The 16993-nt window shown below is 36.1% G+C and overlaps 1 protein-coding gene across 2 annotated transcripts; it reads left to right on the top strand.

Annotated features, from left to right (window-relative positions):
* The first annotated feature begins 42 nt into the window (after positions 1-42).
* On the top strand, positions 43-14776 carry LOC591037 (F-box only protein 15). 2 transcript variants are annotated; one of them, XM_030975733.1, is made up of 16 exons: positions 43-96; positions 1130-1269; positions 2162-2413; positions 2881-2985; positions 3905-4042; positions 4862-4954; positions 5717-5926; positions 7021-7150; positions 8132-8214; positions 8749-8804; positions 9361-9459; positions 10847-10962; positions 12261-12322; positions 12769-12806; positions 13451-13530; positions 14284-14776. In XM_030975733.1, the coding sequence occupies exons 2-16, from the start codon at positions 1151-1153 to the stop codon at positions 14371-14373; spliced, it is 1671 nt and encodes a 556-aa protein (XP_030831593.1). In that variant the 5' UTR covers positions 43-96; positions 1130-1150; the 3' UTR covers positions 14374-14776. The 2 variants fall into 2 exon arrangements, with proteins under 2 accessions (XP_030831593.1, XP_011673491.2); XM_011675189.2 differs by having other exon boundaries at positions 44-96; positions 1150-1269.
* Positions 14777-16993: the final 2217 nt, after the last annotated feature.

Here is a 16993-nt window from a genome sequence, read left to right as displayed (position 1 = left end):
AAAAGATTTTATAATTATAAATGTCAATCATTGTGAGTGTGCCTGGAGATGTAGACGCTGTCAAATCAAACTAAGAAGACAAGCCGATGAATCGAAGTAAGTTTATGTTCTAGGTCTGAAATATGAATTGAAAATGTCACAGTAGACCTACTGTAGTGATGGATGTTTTAAATGTGGTGCGAATGAGGTAGTAATGATGTGCCATGGTGGTGATAATAAACTGCAAATTCTTAGTCAAGTAACCCGGGTAGTAGGCGTAGCTAGCAGCCGAGCTCGCCCTCGCCGCAAGCCACCCGAGCGTTGGGCGTTCACCCATGTGTCTCTTTCCGTTGGGGCTGCATCATCACGCGTCGCGTCAGTCGAGTTCGTTGGAGTTATGTTTTCGGACAGGTTGTGTATGCGACTATGCGGACAGTTGAACATCAATATGAATGAGTTAACAAGCTACATGCCTACATCACTGAATTGCATTGATCTTTCAAGATTATAAAGGATAAATATTCATGATGGTAGTGCTTTATTTGATGGATATTTTCTGTTGAACGAAAAAGCCAAAAATATAGCAGTCTTTAAAACTTAGACTCTAATACACGATGTTGTACTACTTGTAGGTCTAAGCCTGTTCATCGATCCAGGATTCTTCCATGAATGTTTATTAATAATACCCAGTGAAAGTGTGACCAAACAGTTGAAAACGGTAGTAATAACACACCAAGGCCTCTAGTAATACTATCTAGATTATCTACACAGTGCAACGCACTTTCACTGAAGACTATCTACACAGTGCAACGCACTTTCACTGAAAATTGTATGCATTGTGTATACTTACAGTACTGCATGCACTGTATGTATCGTACACCGTTTGACTTGTTGCTCCAAAATGATGGAAGAAGTGAAATGTTTCCAATGTGGAATATAGATCTAAAGCAAATAATCAACTTTTGGTTCCAGGCGATGGCAAACTATCACTTCCTCGATCTGCGATCTGAATGGATACGCTATCTTTCCTCAGCTTCGCTTTATTGGAAAGAAAGCTACATCCAGATTGCCTCGGAAGTGATAGTTTGTAGTAATTATTTGCTTACCATTGAAATTTGTTGACAAATAAATTCAACACTCATAATAGTAGGCATGCTTTATCTTTGTCAGAATGGCTGATGCCAGCAGCCCCAGCAGGCATGGGAGAGACTTGGCTGATTATCTGGGGAAACACAGAAGACAACAGAAACAAGGATATGCATCTCCCAAGAAAAGTGCTCAAGTATCCAGGTATGTGTGGTCTTCATCCATACTCTCGTAGCTCCTAGGTCTTTAAATGGGACTTCAAAAGTTTTGATGAATAATAGCTCAAAATCTTAAATCCGTATTAAACATGAATTTTGCTTATTGAAAATCAATTGGAAGGATGTAAAAATGTATTTGGAGTTCAGTTTGTGATATTTCTGCAAGTAATATTTGCAGAATGATGATTTAGATCAGGGACCAACACTAACAGGGCCTGGTACTCAGGCCCTCAAAATTTCAACATTTTATACAGGGGCTCATTCATCGTATATCCTAAAAATTTGATACAGCACGACCCCTTCAAAAAAGTTTGTGTGTAGGTCTGATACATTGTCAGTAAGCAGTTATTCGCATTTTGATCAAATTTGATGCAAATATCTCTTTGTGTTGCCCATACATGAATTATTTCATTCACCTGTTACAAATAATTGTATATCAAAAGTCAGAATGTAAGTTACATAGAACAAACATTATGGCTTGTCCAACCTAAAAATTTGTAATGTAAAGCAGATCATGACATCCCTTACTAAAATTGTTGATGACAACGGATAGCATAAGTTCATGGCAGGTGCAATGCTGTATGCCAATTGTCATTCTACATTCTAAAATTTGAATTAGTGACTCTTTGTATATTGTGTAATCTGTGTATACATGTAGTTTGACACCTGGGCCCCATTTCACAAAACTTGTCATCAGTGAAAAATGACAGTTTTTGTTATAAACTAGTGAAATCCTTGCTTATGATTGGTTATCAGCAGATTTGTCCCTAATTTTTGTCCTTTGTCATTGAAAATGTGTCATTGAAAAAAGTTTTTGCGAAACAGGTCCCATATTCGCATTGACATGCACTTCTTGTCAATACTTCTCCTTAATACAGAGATACACAAGAGATGCCTCGTCTTGAAAAACTTCGGCTCAGAGATGCATCACCCCCATCATCATCCTCCTCCTCCCCATCAAGAGGAGCAAGAATAAAACCAATGCTCGATTCTTCATCTCAGTCAGTCAAGAGGGGTACCTCTGCTCCCCTTCCAGCCAATGGAAGGGGCAGGGGACGAGGGGTGAGACCTGTGGGCAGACTTAATCAACAGCCAGTCAGGAGCTTCAAGAGAAAGGCTACTATGGACGAGTGAGTTATATGGCATGCGTATGCTCCCATACTCAGAGCTTGTTTGTTTGTGTCCGAAGATTGTTGTAATTTTGTTTCAAAATACCTGAACAGTGTTGTTACAGAATTTAAATACGTCTAGCTCTGCTATGCCTGATACATATTTTCTCTAAAGTCACAATTTTGGCATTAAAGTAGGCCTTTCCTTTGCATTTTATTTAACAGAACTAAGATAATAGAATCTCATTTTAGGTGCAGGGTGCGAAAGTGCCATTAGCGACAGCAAATTATACAACCACATCATAATTTGCATCTACCATATATTGGTTTAGAAGTACAAGGTTATATTGTAACCTTTTATATTGGATGAGTGCTTGCTGCCTACCATCTTGCATACATATACTTTCTTGGGATCACAATTTATCATCCTATTTTAACTATTCATAAATAATATAAACATACATTTTTTAATATTTTTTGTGCTGCAGCCTGCCAACAGAAGTCCTGTTACATGTATTCAGCTTCCTGCCTCCCAGTGACCTTTTGACCTGTGTGTGCATCAATCGACAATGGATGGAGCTTGCCAGTGATAAGTAAGGAATTTTTACTGTCAATAGACTAGTGTTCCTTCGGTTACATTCTTAATTATATATGAATTTGTATGTACTCCTTTTGTAATACAATGTATATGATATGATAAAAATATAAAAGAAAATGTTACTGTAGTTTTTCTATTGACCCAAAGGCACAAGGGGTACAATTTTTTCATTAAACTTTGTTTCAAAATTTGATGTCTTATGATATTATTTGTATGATAAGCTGCAGTAATCAAAATCCTAGACCTATATGCATTGAGGATAGTTGACCACAAAATCAAGTGCTCATGACATGGTTGGATTTGTCCCAATTTCCAAAAATACACCTGCAAGATAAATATCAACATACAGTAATGACCTAGGTCCCCTGAAACAATACCTGCATTTTTTTTTCTCAAGTGAATAAAAACTACATAAGGCGGCAGGTCACATCCATGAGTGCCTTTATGTCCTACCATAAGGCCTAAAAAAAGGAAGATGTTGTATTGCCCTGTAGGTGTCAAAACATGGGTCGGTCAGTCGGAAAGCATTTATCTTTACTTTTTTTTTTTTACTTCCTCTTCTCAGTTTTGAATGTTTTTCTTTTTAAAAAAACGGTTACAAAAATAAAACTCTTTTAAAAAGTCAACCGTAGATTTCAAGATTTTGGGGTCGGTCGCAAAGGGCAATACAAAAAAAAAATTTTAGGCCTTCGTTAGACCAAAATAAGACAAAGATTTAATACTGAAACTGTTACTTTTTATAGTTTATTTTTTGAAAACCAAGTGGCACAGAAGTCAATCAATAACACCAGAGCATTTTTGTGGTACGATCTTTTGCTGCAGTGAACTTTGGCAGCCCCGCTAATGTACGCCTCTATGAAGTGGAATAGAAAGCATTGGGTCAAACCAGAGTATTTGTATATCTTTTGCTGCAGTGTACTTTGGCAGCCCCTCTATCAACGCTATGCAACTCGGCCATCAAGCAAGACGCCATCGACCAAGAAGGAGACTAAACCCAACCTAGTCTACTCCCTACATGCCGACATCAGGTGGAAGAAAGCTTGCATAAAAGAGTAAGATACAACTAGCGTCAATTGATTCCTTAAAAATTTTGAGGCTGCAACATAGCTGCCAACCATTCTTATTTTGGATACCGGTAGACGATACCTACTTTTTGGCCCTGAAGCTAATGTTATGAATCCTAGATTCCTCTCTTTTGTAAAAAGTATACTAAATGCTGTATTCCCAGTGACGCCTTGAGGGATTCCAAATTTTTGCCTTGAAGTTTGGCAGATATGCTGTAATGGCATCCTTGCTGAAGCCGGGGTAATATTTTAATGGAGCGCCAGAAGTGACATTGTGCCAGACATGAGCGCTGAACAAGACTCCACTGTTATTATCGACTCGTACTTTGCAATATTATTAGTATTTTTCTTTGTGTGAAAGGAGTCAGGGGTAGTTGGTCTGTTTGGTCCTGTATGACATAATCATACTCGAGGATCAAAGGAAGAAGCTCTTTCTTTTTTGATGATCTAATCTTTTACATAAACATGTGATTTATTAATTGTCAGAATTATCTTTTTCAGTGGTGATTACAGACACTCCCTTATTTAGCCACTGTTTTCTTTGCCAGCATTACATTGTTTATGCCTCAAAGGTATTACTTAAGCAATAGCCTTAATCAAACATTGCAGGTAATGTAGAATGTAAAGCATTGCCCTTATTAGCTCTTTGTGAAGCTATTATTTAGCCAAAAAATGTTATCAAATTGATATACATTTATTAAGAGTTGAAGCTTTCAGTGCCATTTGATAGATGGCATTCTAAACTGTAGTATCGATGAACTCGTCCAATGCCAATGATTGTGTTTTCCTTTCCTTTCGCATCTGCAGATGTATTGAGAAGAGAAATTCACGTATCTCAACTTTACTCAAGAAGAAACACCCATTCTCTTTTCTGCCTGCCAACACAGAGAAGACGATTCAGTAAGTTCTTCTGCCATATTCTTGAGTTCAACAACATATTTTGTATTATTGAAATATCTTCTTGGACATTCAGTGGTTGCCAGGTACAGTGAAACTTGTTTATAAAGACTGCTCAAGGTAGACAAGAAAATGGTCTTTATAGGTAAGTGTTCTTTTTTTTTTTCTTCACTTTCCTTAGTACATGTTTTCAATGGGAAAACATTTTCAATGGACAAAAAAGTGTGTCTTCATAGATGTGCGGTTGCTTAAGGCAGGTTTGACTGTATAATCGTTACATTAAATTAGAATGATGTACATTTTGAAGGGAAATTCTCACTCTGTACTAATCATGTCTATTCTGGCTACATGAGCCTCTTCCGTGCCACCAATACAATGGATTAAAAATCCCCAGCGCCATTTAGTGACGCCAGTGTTTTAGTCAATTTCAATATGGGAAAAATTCGACAAAAACATCAGCTGTAGCATTAATTGTTATATAACCTTGGAGATATAGGGATTTACTCATAAGTTTTGGTTGGGAAGGTTGCAATAGTTTATCAGGGGTCAAATTTTGTGCTGATACCAAAAATATTAGTCTTACTCACGACGTTTTGGTCATTTTGATCGTTGGCTTTGCCACCTACAGCATGGGAGGGTTGCATCATTCTCGAACACAAAACCGCAGGAGTCAAACGAATTAACCACTGCACCACAATTTTTGTGTTATTTCATTCCCTGTCAACTGCATGCAGTAATCTCAATGTGCATTTTTGTCCTTGGCAGAAAGCTTGGCATTCAGTGGCAACTGGTCTTCACAGACGCCAACAAGACTGAACACCGCTTCAACCATTCCGATGCATTCCACTTCCACACCTCATCCTCTGTCAGATGGTACAGCCTTGACCCTCCTCCCGTCACCTCCCTAAGATGCCTGGCCATCTATGCACAAGCACCCATCTTCTTCAATAAAGATGGGTCGGCTGCTAAGAACAGGTACGTTAAGCATCCTATTACTGTAAACGTAATATTCGCGGTGCTTTAATTTTCACGGATTTCGCGCTAAAGTTGGTGTTCGCGAATATCAAAACCTGCAAATATATAAGCATGACTTCTTATGCCTGTTTTGAACGAGCTGAAGTGCGTGCAACGCGAATTTAAGAACCCGCGATTATGTTTTGGGGTTGCTCACCACGAAAAATTTATCACGCGAAAATAACAGCATAATCTGCATTTTCTATCTTGAATTCTCTAAAATATTGTCTTGATAGCATGATAATTTTGCATTGTCTGTGGCTTATTGTGAGTCTAAACAACTCAGTTTTAAGGCATGCAAAAGCATTCCCGGTTTTACAATATTTGGATTTCAAGGTCTATGTCTGAAGCCCTAACTAAACCACTTTTATTTTGTAGGTAAAGATGGGTCAGCTGAAAGAAGAACATTTGCGTGTTTTTATATTTTATATGATTAATAAATAAGTGGCATATGACCGAAGCACAAACCCTTCTTTATACAGTTAAATTGGTTGTAAGAATATAGATGCAGCATGAAACTGTATACAACACCTTAAGCGACCGTAATTTGATGATTAAAGGCTTATTAATTTCTGCTCTTTAAAAACCTATTTTGTTATAGCTCAATTCAGTCCAAGGGCTACAGAATGACATTTCCAGAGAATTTTCAGTTTTGAAAAAAATTATATTTCAGACATTTTAATAAAATTATATGATATAAACTAACATTAGGAACTTTCACAACAGTTAATTTTTGTATCAACCATTCGTCATATTTATAAATTATTGTATTTTAAATAGCTTTATTACAGAATGACTGAAAATTGACTTTTTATGTCAGTCCGTAAGAATTTCAATTTCAATAATTCATAAGTTTGATGAATGGTTGATGGGAAATCCATGTGTTGTAAAAGTACCTCATATTAGTCAATATATCATATCATTAATTTTAGATTTGTTTTTTAACGGTCTATGATATTCTTTATTAATGATTAAAGAATTCTTTGGAAATGTATTTCCGTAATTCTTGGAATTTACCTTTTCAAATATTTTTGATATTCCAATGTCTTTTCCAGTCCATGCCAACGTGCTCTACTACTAGAACAGAGAATCAAACCAAGTGACCTTACCAAACACCCAATCGTTAAGAGTGACGCTATCAACGTGTATACTATCGATGGAGGAATCATATTAGCAACATGGAAGGTAAGTACAGTGTTAATGTTAAAAGTTTAGATGAAATGAAAATGCTTAAGGAAGTAGAGCCTTATGTAGGTTATATTTTTTAAATAGATAGTTACCATTTTATTTTGGAAATGTTTTTTAGGATGTAGTACTTTGGTAAAGTTGATATTTTTTCTTTTTTTATTAGACTTTTTTTTTATAGCTGATAGGAGGGATGGCCCACTTTGCATTACTACACGAATATAATGTCTTTTATTGTTTATACAACTCTTTCATTCAAAGTTATATGTGCGTCTCACATCAATGATGGTTTATTAATCTGTTAATGCAAGCAATACACGGCTTGCACAAATAATTTCATTTGAATAGCTACCAAAGCTGCATCATTTATGCTTACATGTAATAACATTTAAAAGATAAGAACATGATTAACGTTGTAAAAACAAACATACCGGTACTTTATACAAGTACAGCAAAGATAGATGAAATGGCATTCCCAAGTATAGATATTGCATATGATCTGCTTTAGAATAAATTACAATTGCATTAGTCTTTTAAAAAACACAATCAAAATAGACTTAAAACCGACATGTGTTAGTATGAACAAGGGGAGAAGACTTTGAAAAATTTCGGAAAGTCAGCACTCAACCTTTCTATGATATACCTTAGATCAGAAAATCATTAACTTTTGATTGTTTAAGTAAATTGATCAAATAAGGTAGCTGGCTATTTTTGAAATATTTGAAATGTACTTAAATATGTGTTTGAATAACGTAATACATGATACATAGTGACAGTGTATTGTTTTATTATTTCTTGGTGAGATTGACAGCCTAGAGCACTTTACAATCATGCATCAAGTACCAATTTCACCAAATGTGGAAATAGTGACTTCAAACCCTCCCCTTCAAATGTTTTTTTTTTAAACAGATGTCTGTGTGCTATAAAAGCTCTCAATCATCATCATCAGCCCCCTGTTTGCTATTGTTTTCTATAATGTAGGAAGGAGGGGAGGTGGCCTTTGTCTCTTTATGTCTTCACCATCATGGTATCATACAACGTGCTGTCTACGGAACATCAGAAAGGTGAGTGTGACCTTGCGACACGGTGATACAGCAATTGCTCTGGCAACCTTTGCTGCAGGATTTATTTGTGAAAATTTGAATGGCTAGGATGTGATGCCTTTTAATTTGGGACTAGGGTTAAGTATGAATTCAACTTTTATAGAAATTTTGGATGTTCATTCAAGGATTTGAAGGTCACAGGGTCAGAAAAGGCCGTAAGGAAAGCTCTAAAAAGAAATATCTTGTTACCATTTAGTTCAGGTGATTTTTAACCAAACTTGAATCAAGCTTGCATAAGCATGAAACAATTATTTGATCAGATTTTGTGTTGGAGAGATCAAAGGTGAAAGGTCACATGATCATAAAAGAGTAAAAAGAAATCCCAGGAAACAGTTTGTTACATTGATAATATGAGAACCATTAAGGCCACTTTAAGCAAACTTGGTTCAAGTATGTATAACCACACAAAAGGATAAACTGGTCAGATTTTGAAGTTAAGAGGTGACAATCACATTCAACTTTTTTTAAAGTGTTTTGCCTTATTTTTCTTTTTAGAATGCATATCCCTGCTGCCATCAAACCAAAACCTGATGACGTGGATTCTGAATATGGTAAGACATAGCATTGACTGCTTGCAGGAACAACTGAAAGAAAAGAAATGAAAAAGAAATTATCTCTAACTTATTGTATAAAAACTGGTTTAATTTCACCTCTAAACTTAAGTTATGTATGTAAAGAGAAAATCATATGATACATAGTGTCGATGGCCTCTATCCAGATTGGAATAACCAGTTTTACCAAATTTAAGTTAAAAAATAACGTCCAAGAACTTCTGTTTGTTTTTTATTTTGTTTTTGCCTTCTTTCAATTTTTCCTTCCCCTTTTGTTAAACCCCCCCCCCCCTCCCCGCAAAAAAAGAAGAAAAAGAATTTAAAAGTGATCCATATTCTCATGCATTCATAATCTAGTTCATAGGATTGTAGTGATAATAATTCTTTCAAAGTCACCAGAAAAAGTACTAAAAATGTGTAATGTTTTTCTTTTTTTTTAAATGTAGAAGGCTTAACCCATTGCCTACTGTAACCAGGTTATTCCTGTATTAAACATATTGACAATGTAGAGATTCAGTAGTCAACAGGTTAATATAAAATCCTTTCTACTTGACAGGTTTACATGATTACACCTGTATCATGGAGTTAAGAAACCAGAGGACATCATTCTGGAGTCAACAGTTCTTGAGACTACACGCAAACAAGCAAGAAAAGGGTATGTTTACCAAACATACTATGTACAGTAGTATCCAATCCCGGGGGGGGGGGGGGGGGGGGGGGGGGGGGGTCACAAAGATTCCAAGTCGAATTTAACTCTAAGTTGGACTTAAATATTATGGAGAACCATTTGTAGCCTTAAAATGAAATACATTAAAAAACAAAGTTCAAGTATTTTAGACTTTTCATAAGTTCCACATCAAGAACATGAAATCTCCCAAGATAATAGAAAATATGAATGATTTGAATCAACATTTGATGCTTTTTAAAATAATTTGTACAAAATATTCTCAATGATGCTGACGGCTTTCCATAATTATTTAGTTCAACTTAAAGATAAGTTCAACTTACGATCTTTGTGAAACACCCCCCATGTGTCATATAAAATTTGTCCTACTATATACCGAAAACATGTATGTGCTCTTTTATAAAAACACACTATACACATTTTGCGATCCAATTACGATCTGATGTGGAAAGAAAGAGCATTGTCATTAGATTTGATAATTTGAATATGTAAAGGGCACACCTACCCCCCCCCCCCCCCCCCCCCCCCCCATAATCTTGACAGCAGGCCAACACATCCACTATTTAAAATTACATATTAAAACTTGGTCTGATATGTTATGACTCTGCCTCATATGTGACATATCAAGAAAATCAGTGCTTACAACTTGTGCTTGGAGGCCATACATTCTGACGACAAGAATATATAAACGTGTTTCCTCACCTTCTCAAACATGGAAAGATGCTAACTCATCTCATTTAACACAGGTTTGCTCTCAACAGACAATATATTGCTTTGGTCACTAGGAGGCAGTGTTCATCATCTGATGGCTTCTTGTACCTTTCGATCACTGTCTCTCTTGTCTCTCTCTCTCTCTATCTGTCTCTCTCTCTTTCTACTTCTCTCTTTCTGTCTCTCTCTCACACTCTCTATCTCCCTCTCTCTCTCTGTCTCTATCTCTCTCTATCTATATCTTTCTCTATCTATATCTCTCTCTTCCAGTCTCTATCGCTCTCTCTCTTTCTGTTTTTCTCTCTCCAACCGAGTTAAGAAAATGTATTGCATCGTGGTCGAGTGGATATGTCACCGGACTGTCGATCACAAAGTCTGTGGTTCGAGTCCCGCCGCGGCACTAATTTCCTTTGGCAAGACATTGATCTACATTTGCCACACTCTACCCAGGTGAATTCCTTGAAATGCTAGAGTGCCGTAATAGTAGCCATGCTAAAGCCAGGGTAATAATCGGGAGCGCCAGAAGTGTCAAGTCTGACAGACATGAGAGCTATACAAGAACCCATTATTATTATCAGTCACATTCACTGCTATAACTGAAGTGTGTTGACCTCTTCCTGTCCTTCTTGTGTACTTCCCACCCTAGTTGATGGCTTTATAAGATTCAGCCCTGTGAGAGGGGATGTCTTAACTGATCACTCTTATACCACCAAGAAGATACAGTTTCCATGGAAGACGGATGTATTTAAGGGAATTATCCAGGTATGTCAAATATACTCTTCTATAAGAACATTTCCTCCCCAGCCCAAAAGTACCCCAGAATAATCACCCCTTAGTAAGTGGTATCTGTTTTAATTCAGTGGATATAGGTGTCCTAGGGGATTATTTTTGAAGGGAGAGGGCTTAAAGGCTTTTTTGGTAATATAACAAAATCAATGCATACGCTTTGTGAAGTGCCTTGATACAATTTATTTCATTCACCCATTCACAAATAATTGTATCTTAATAGTCAGAATGCGAATTGCATACAGTATTTGTTGCTAGGTAGAACAAACATTATGGCTTGTTCTACCTAACAACACATAATATATGCAATTTGCATTCTGACTATTGAAATAGGATTATTCTTAAACATGTGAATGAAATCATTTGTATCGAGGCACTTCACTAAGGCACTTCACTAAGGCATATGCATAAATTTGGTTACATTACAAAAAAAATGCATTATTAACCTTTGGGGCATATTTCAAGAAGAGAGTTTCAGGTGGATGGGTGGGGGGGGGGGGGTAATAGTACTCTGAAGTCCCAATGCTTGAAGAGGGAATTAGATGAACATGCTGGCACAAACTCAAAAATTAAAAAGGCGATTGATAATTTGCCAGAAATATTTGACATACATGTATAACCCTTGTAGATGTATCTTTTTATTAGAAAATGTGTATTATGGAGTGCACTGCTTGTGCATAAATGAATAATGATTACATACCGTAACTTTCATGAGCACGTATCCAGTATTTTGTCTCCATGTATTTCACAAGCTGCAATAACCTTTCTCTGCTCATGCTCGGACTACAACTATGAATTGGCTTATTGCAGGACAACTATTTGATGACAGATTTATATTGTATAATAAACCTACATACTCTTAACAAAAGTTTTCCTTGACAACTAAAGCTTGCCAGAGGCTTGTACGACATATCAACAACTAATGTATGCAAAGTGTATTCCATCCACAGAGATGCCACTATTGATAGCAGGTGAATGAAATGCCTGGTAACCAGGGTTTAGTGAGAGAAACATGCATAAATTTAAACACATTAGTAAACAGGTCTGTTGGCAAAGAGTTCTGTGATGACATGTCATGATGACAATCTTTTATTGAAAGATTGTTCATATATTTCATACTGGAATATGGTAAGTTAAGTAGATTACAATGAATTATGCTGCATTATTGTAGAGCGCTTAGAGACTTCTGATAAAGTAAGTGTTAGGCGCTATATAAGCAAGGATAATTATTATTACATGTCGTTGAACTTGTACTGTTATCTGTGATTTAATAGGATTTTGCTGTACTAGATTGCACCATCTTTGACGAGTTCCAGCAACTAATGTGGTGCATCAGGTGAGGAAATTTCTTCTTAAGTGTACAAGTTTATTTATCATATTAAGTGAAAATGATTTTTAGATTCAACAAAAAATCTTGTATTTATATGACCAGAAAATATGCAGATGAGCTATTGATGTTTTGGGGGTCACGAAATGCAATCATTTTCACAGATTTTCGTTCATTTTATTTTGGGGTTCCAAAGTTGTACTACTATGGGTTTGAGTCAAAGATACTATACTAGTTCTAACTCTGAATGTAATGACAAGCGGTTCTAAATCAATTTCTGTGACCAGAATTGTAAGTGAAGTTAAAATTAGGTCTTTTGGATTTTCCAAAATGAAGGGCATATCTATGCCCCTAAATGCTATTATTTAAGCTATTATAAATTGCTTTTAATATATCATTAATTTAATGGTATATTACAGTTTATTTGATCTCTTTCTGTATGTTTGTGCCCACAGTTCTCCTGTAATGATATCACCTGATGAAAATGCACCTGGTAAGTGAAGGAGATTTAATATTATGTTTGTTTGTTGTTTGTTTGTTTGTTTGTCTTTAGTTTTGTTGTTATTTTCAAAAGTGAAGCAAAACGTTGGTCTTCAAGAAATACATTGCTACCAAAATCCATATTTTATTTTGAATAAATATATTTTCAATTATTTAATATCACCATGCACAAGAACATCAAAAGGATATTTATGGATTTTTGTTATGACAACATTTTTTTTAAACAGTGTGTATCACTCAAATGTAGTGGCCAAAAGATAAATATTCAGCATTTTACCTTGCCCCCTCAATTCTTCCCCCCCCCCCCTCTCTCTCTCTTCTTCCTCCTGTCAAAAAATAAAACAAGTCAATCCCCTGTACTAATTCCTTGTTTCAGTTTTATGCTTGAATATTTGATCTGTATACTTGTATTAATAATCGTTGTGATTAGACAACAGTTTGTATTTGCTATGTAATGTTAATTTTGATGTTAATTTTTTTTTTTAATGTTCATTTGCAATTCAGCTTATTGCTGTAAAACATGTCTAATAAACCATTTTGGAATGAATTGAATCAAATTGAGTTGAATACTGTTCTTCAATAGAAGTACTGTAATATATCAAATGTATCTTCAAAATTATCTCTTGTTATTGATAGTTACTATGGAGTATGATGGAGAGCCCTACGTCATTAATCATTCAGCTCACAAGGGTCATGTGGAGATACGCACGTTCTGGGTGAGTGTGTATTGCGTTTGATTAGAATTAAATTTTTCACTGCATTATTTTTTTTAATGGTACTTTTTTAGCAAGTGATACTCGATTCCAGAATAACATTTAAAACCAAGATCATATGGGAGGTGACAGCACTGTAGAAATATTTCTAAAGTCTAAACGACTCCTCTAGCCCTTTTCAGACAATCATTTCCCCATTTTGTGAGTTGGCTCAATAACTTTGGATTCAGAACCAAAAGAAATATTCCAAATGCATCAGCAGAAAGAACAAACGTTTCTGCTCGCCCTGTTTCCATTCAAGTATAACATTTGATGCCAGGAAGTTTAAAAAGGAACATAGGCTTTTAAACTCTTAAATTGACAACACGTTGAGAGGTATGATTAAAATCATTGTTGTTTTTCATCAGCTTCTGCTAATTTTTCAATTTTATGACAAAGTTTCTACCCAAGTCCTTTGTTTTCAGCAACATTACATTTTATAAGAACAATGGATTGAAACAATATATATTTTTGCCAATTATAAATTTAGCTTTTCAAAACCCAGTTCTGAAAGGGCTAGTTGCCGTTTATACGGTAGACCACAAGAGCAATGTTCGTCCTGCTGTCAAATGTCAATGTTCTTGTTCAAATTGGACTGTCTTTCCCCCCACAAATGCAAACTTACACAGATTTTACTGCTTGTATTCAATTCAAACACTGTCATTACTTCCTTGCATAATATATCCCCCAACTATTCCATTACCCCCCCCCCCCCAGATCCCTGATCGTGGGCAGCACATCATGGTCGCTGTAAACATCGATATAGCCGTGAAGACGATCAATGATTGGTTTGGAACCCGCTACTAGCATCCTGCGTGTCCCACAGTTCTCTGATGGTGCATTAGCTGGCATAGTTCATCTCTTCTTTCATTCCATCACACCGTGGTCGCTGTCAACATGAATATAGCCGTGAGGACGATAAATGATTGGTTTGGAACTCACTACTAGCGTCCTGCGTGTCACACAGTTCTCTGATGGTACATTAGCTGGCATAGTTCATCTCTTCTTTCATTCCATTTCAGTACTAGAAAATAATGCTCAAATGTCTACCGATGTTACATTGTGTGTAGGTTCATTGCCGTCCTCGGAGCATAATAGTAAACCGAGAATTTTGTCAGTTTACGAACATTATACATCTTGACGTGTAGCTTTAAAAGATATTAAGTGTGTGATTTGTAATACATAGAGATATATATATTTATAAGTGTAATGTTTTGTTTGTGAAGTTTTTACTAAGCTTTAATACAGCAACAAAAATCATGAGGTTTCAAAATTTGTGTGTGATTCGTAATTATAGAGAGATATGTATTTATAGTGCATTTATATCAAACCGAATACTTTTAATACATTTAATTAATTGATGGTGAAGTTTATTCCCCGGGGCTTGTCTTTTACAGTGGTGCGAGTGGTTTGCTGCACCACAGTTTTAGGGTAGGGATCTCTTCAAAATGTACAGTCAAACCGGTCTTTGAAGGCGCTTAAGTGAAACAGATGGACTTTTTAATTCTACAGTATTCCCCCTTCAGGGTTGCAATTGGGTTAGGTATAGTGTTGGGTCTATAGTTTAAGTTACAGAATTTGGAGGGTGTAGGAAATTGACGCAGAGCAATTGTCGCAGGAGCAATTGTCGCAGGTGCAATCAAGTGTCGTACAATTCAATTTATTGTTTCATTAAAAAAATCACATACAACATTTATACATTGAGAAGTGTACTGGATCATTAGCACCAGACAAATGTAGAAAATACAAAACATTAAAAATTCACAATATAAGAAAATGCAAGACGTAAATAAGACATTACAAACTAAACACAATTATAATACAGAACGATATCATTTAGATGGTAATTGTATGCATCAGGGAAGTCATTTATAAGTGGCAAGAAGACGCAACTTGGATTTGAAAGAATTTAAAGTGGTCGCATTTTTATGCCTCGTTACGAAGTAGCCGGAGGCATTATGTTTTCGGGTTGTCCGTCCGTCCGTCCGTACGTACGTCTGTACGTACGTACGTCCCGTTCTTGTGATCGCGTTATCTGAAGAACCGATCGATGGATTCCTGCCAAACTTTGGTCATGTATGTATCTTGCAGAGCCGATGTACGGATTAGATTTTGGGGTCATGAGGTCAAAGGTCAAAGGTCACAGGGCTCATTAGGTATGCAAAAACAGCTCGTGATCGCGTTATCTGAAGAACCGATTGATGGATTCCTGCCAAACTTTGGTCATGTATGTATCTTGCAGAGCCAATGAACTGATTCGATTTTGGGGTCATGAGGTTAAAGGTCAAAGGTCACAGGGCTCATTATGTATGCATAAACAGCTTGTGATCGCGTTATCTCAAGAACCGATTGATGGATTGCTGCCAAACTTAGGTCATGTATGTTACTTGCAGAGCCAATGAACTGAGTAGATTCTTGGTTCATAAGGTCAAAGGTCAAAGATCATGGGCTCATTATGTGTGCAAAAATAGCTTGTGAACGCATTCTCATTAGAACTGACAGATGGATTACTATTTAACTCAGAACATCTTGCAGAGCCAATGAACTGAGTAGATTTTAGGGTCATGAGGTCAAAGATCAAAGGGTCATATATGTATATGAGAAATTGCTTGTAATCACGATATTCTGAGAACCTGTCAATGGATTACAATTGAACTTGAATCCGAAAAATTTCTTCTGTTTTGGTTTGTAAAATTGCTCTATGACGGAGGCATCATTTTCGACTGCGCGCAGTCGAATTCCATCTAGTTAATTGAGTTTTGAATATTCCATAATTCACCTCCTTTTTGTTGTATAGAATTAACCCTTCGTAATTTTAAACATGAATATGGCAAGAAAATGTTATTTTTTTGTCTTGCGTTAACATTATGATTCTTGTCAACTGTAACAAAGTAAATATACAAATTATTTGTATAACAATACATAAAGACTCCTGTTTTAATTGTTACATTATCAGAGAAACTCAGTTTCTTAAACAAGGGAGGGTATGGGCAAGACAATGGAGTTTGAAAATAGACAAATGGCTTTCTTTTGTAAAGTATTTCAGCCCGTTTAAATGACACGAGCTGGCTCCTATACAAGACTACACAAATCAAAATAGGGCAGGACGATGGCATTGTACAAAGTGAAAAAAAATAACATAGCTTACTCAACATACCAATGGACATGCTAAGCTTTCCACGAATGGAGTTGATGTGATTAAAGGTAATACAAAGTTTTGGTATGGGGTCATGAATTTGGTTCAAATGAACATATTGGAAGCATATGCGATCCTACAATAGTCAGTGATCGTTGCTGCGGTTGAAATCGAGTCTAAAGTTATGGAATTATAAATAATTAACTCTTTATGTTGTAAAGCTCCCTCTCAAGGTCAAGATATTAATTAAGCTATAAAACAATGTTTCTTGACTAAAATCGACCGATTAGC

Source organism: Strongylocentrotus purpuratus, unplaced genomic scaffold (genome assembly GCF_000002235.5).
Source record: "Strongylocentrotus purpuratus isolate Spur 01 unplaced genomic scaffold, Spur_5.0 spur5_scaffold_8, whole genome shotgun sequence".
In the NCBI taxonomy this organism is placed as follows: domain Eukaryota; kingdom Metazoa; phylum Echinodermata; class Echinoidea; order Camarodonta; family Strongylocentrotidae; genus Strongylocentrotus; species Strongylocentrotus purpuratus.
This window is presented reverse-complemented; position numbering and strand designations above follow the sequence as displayed.

Excerpts from the sequence above, each read along its gene's own strand:
- LOC591037 (XM_030975733.1), top strand. The coding sequence starts at position 1,151 with ATGGCTGATGCCAGCAGCCCCAGCAGGCATGGGAGAGACTTGGCTGAT. Across the intron at positions 2,414-2,880 it reads AGAAAGGCTACTATGGACGA|CCTGCCAACAGAAGTCCTGT; the intron begins GTGAGTTATATG and ends TTTGTGCTGCAG. Across the intron at positions 8,215-8,748 it reads GTCTACGGAACATCAGAAAG|AATGCATATCCCTGCTGCCA; the intron begins GTGAGTGTGACC and ends TTTTCTTTTTAG.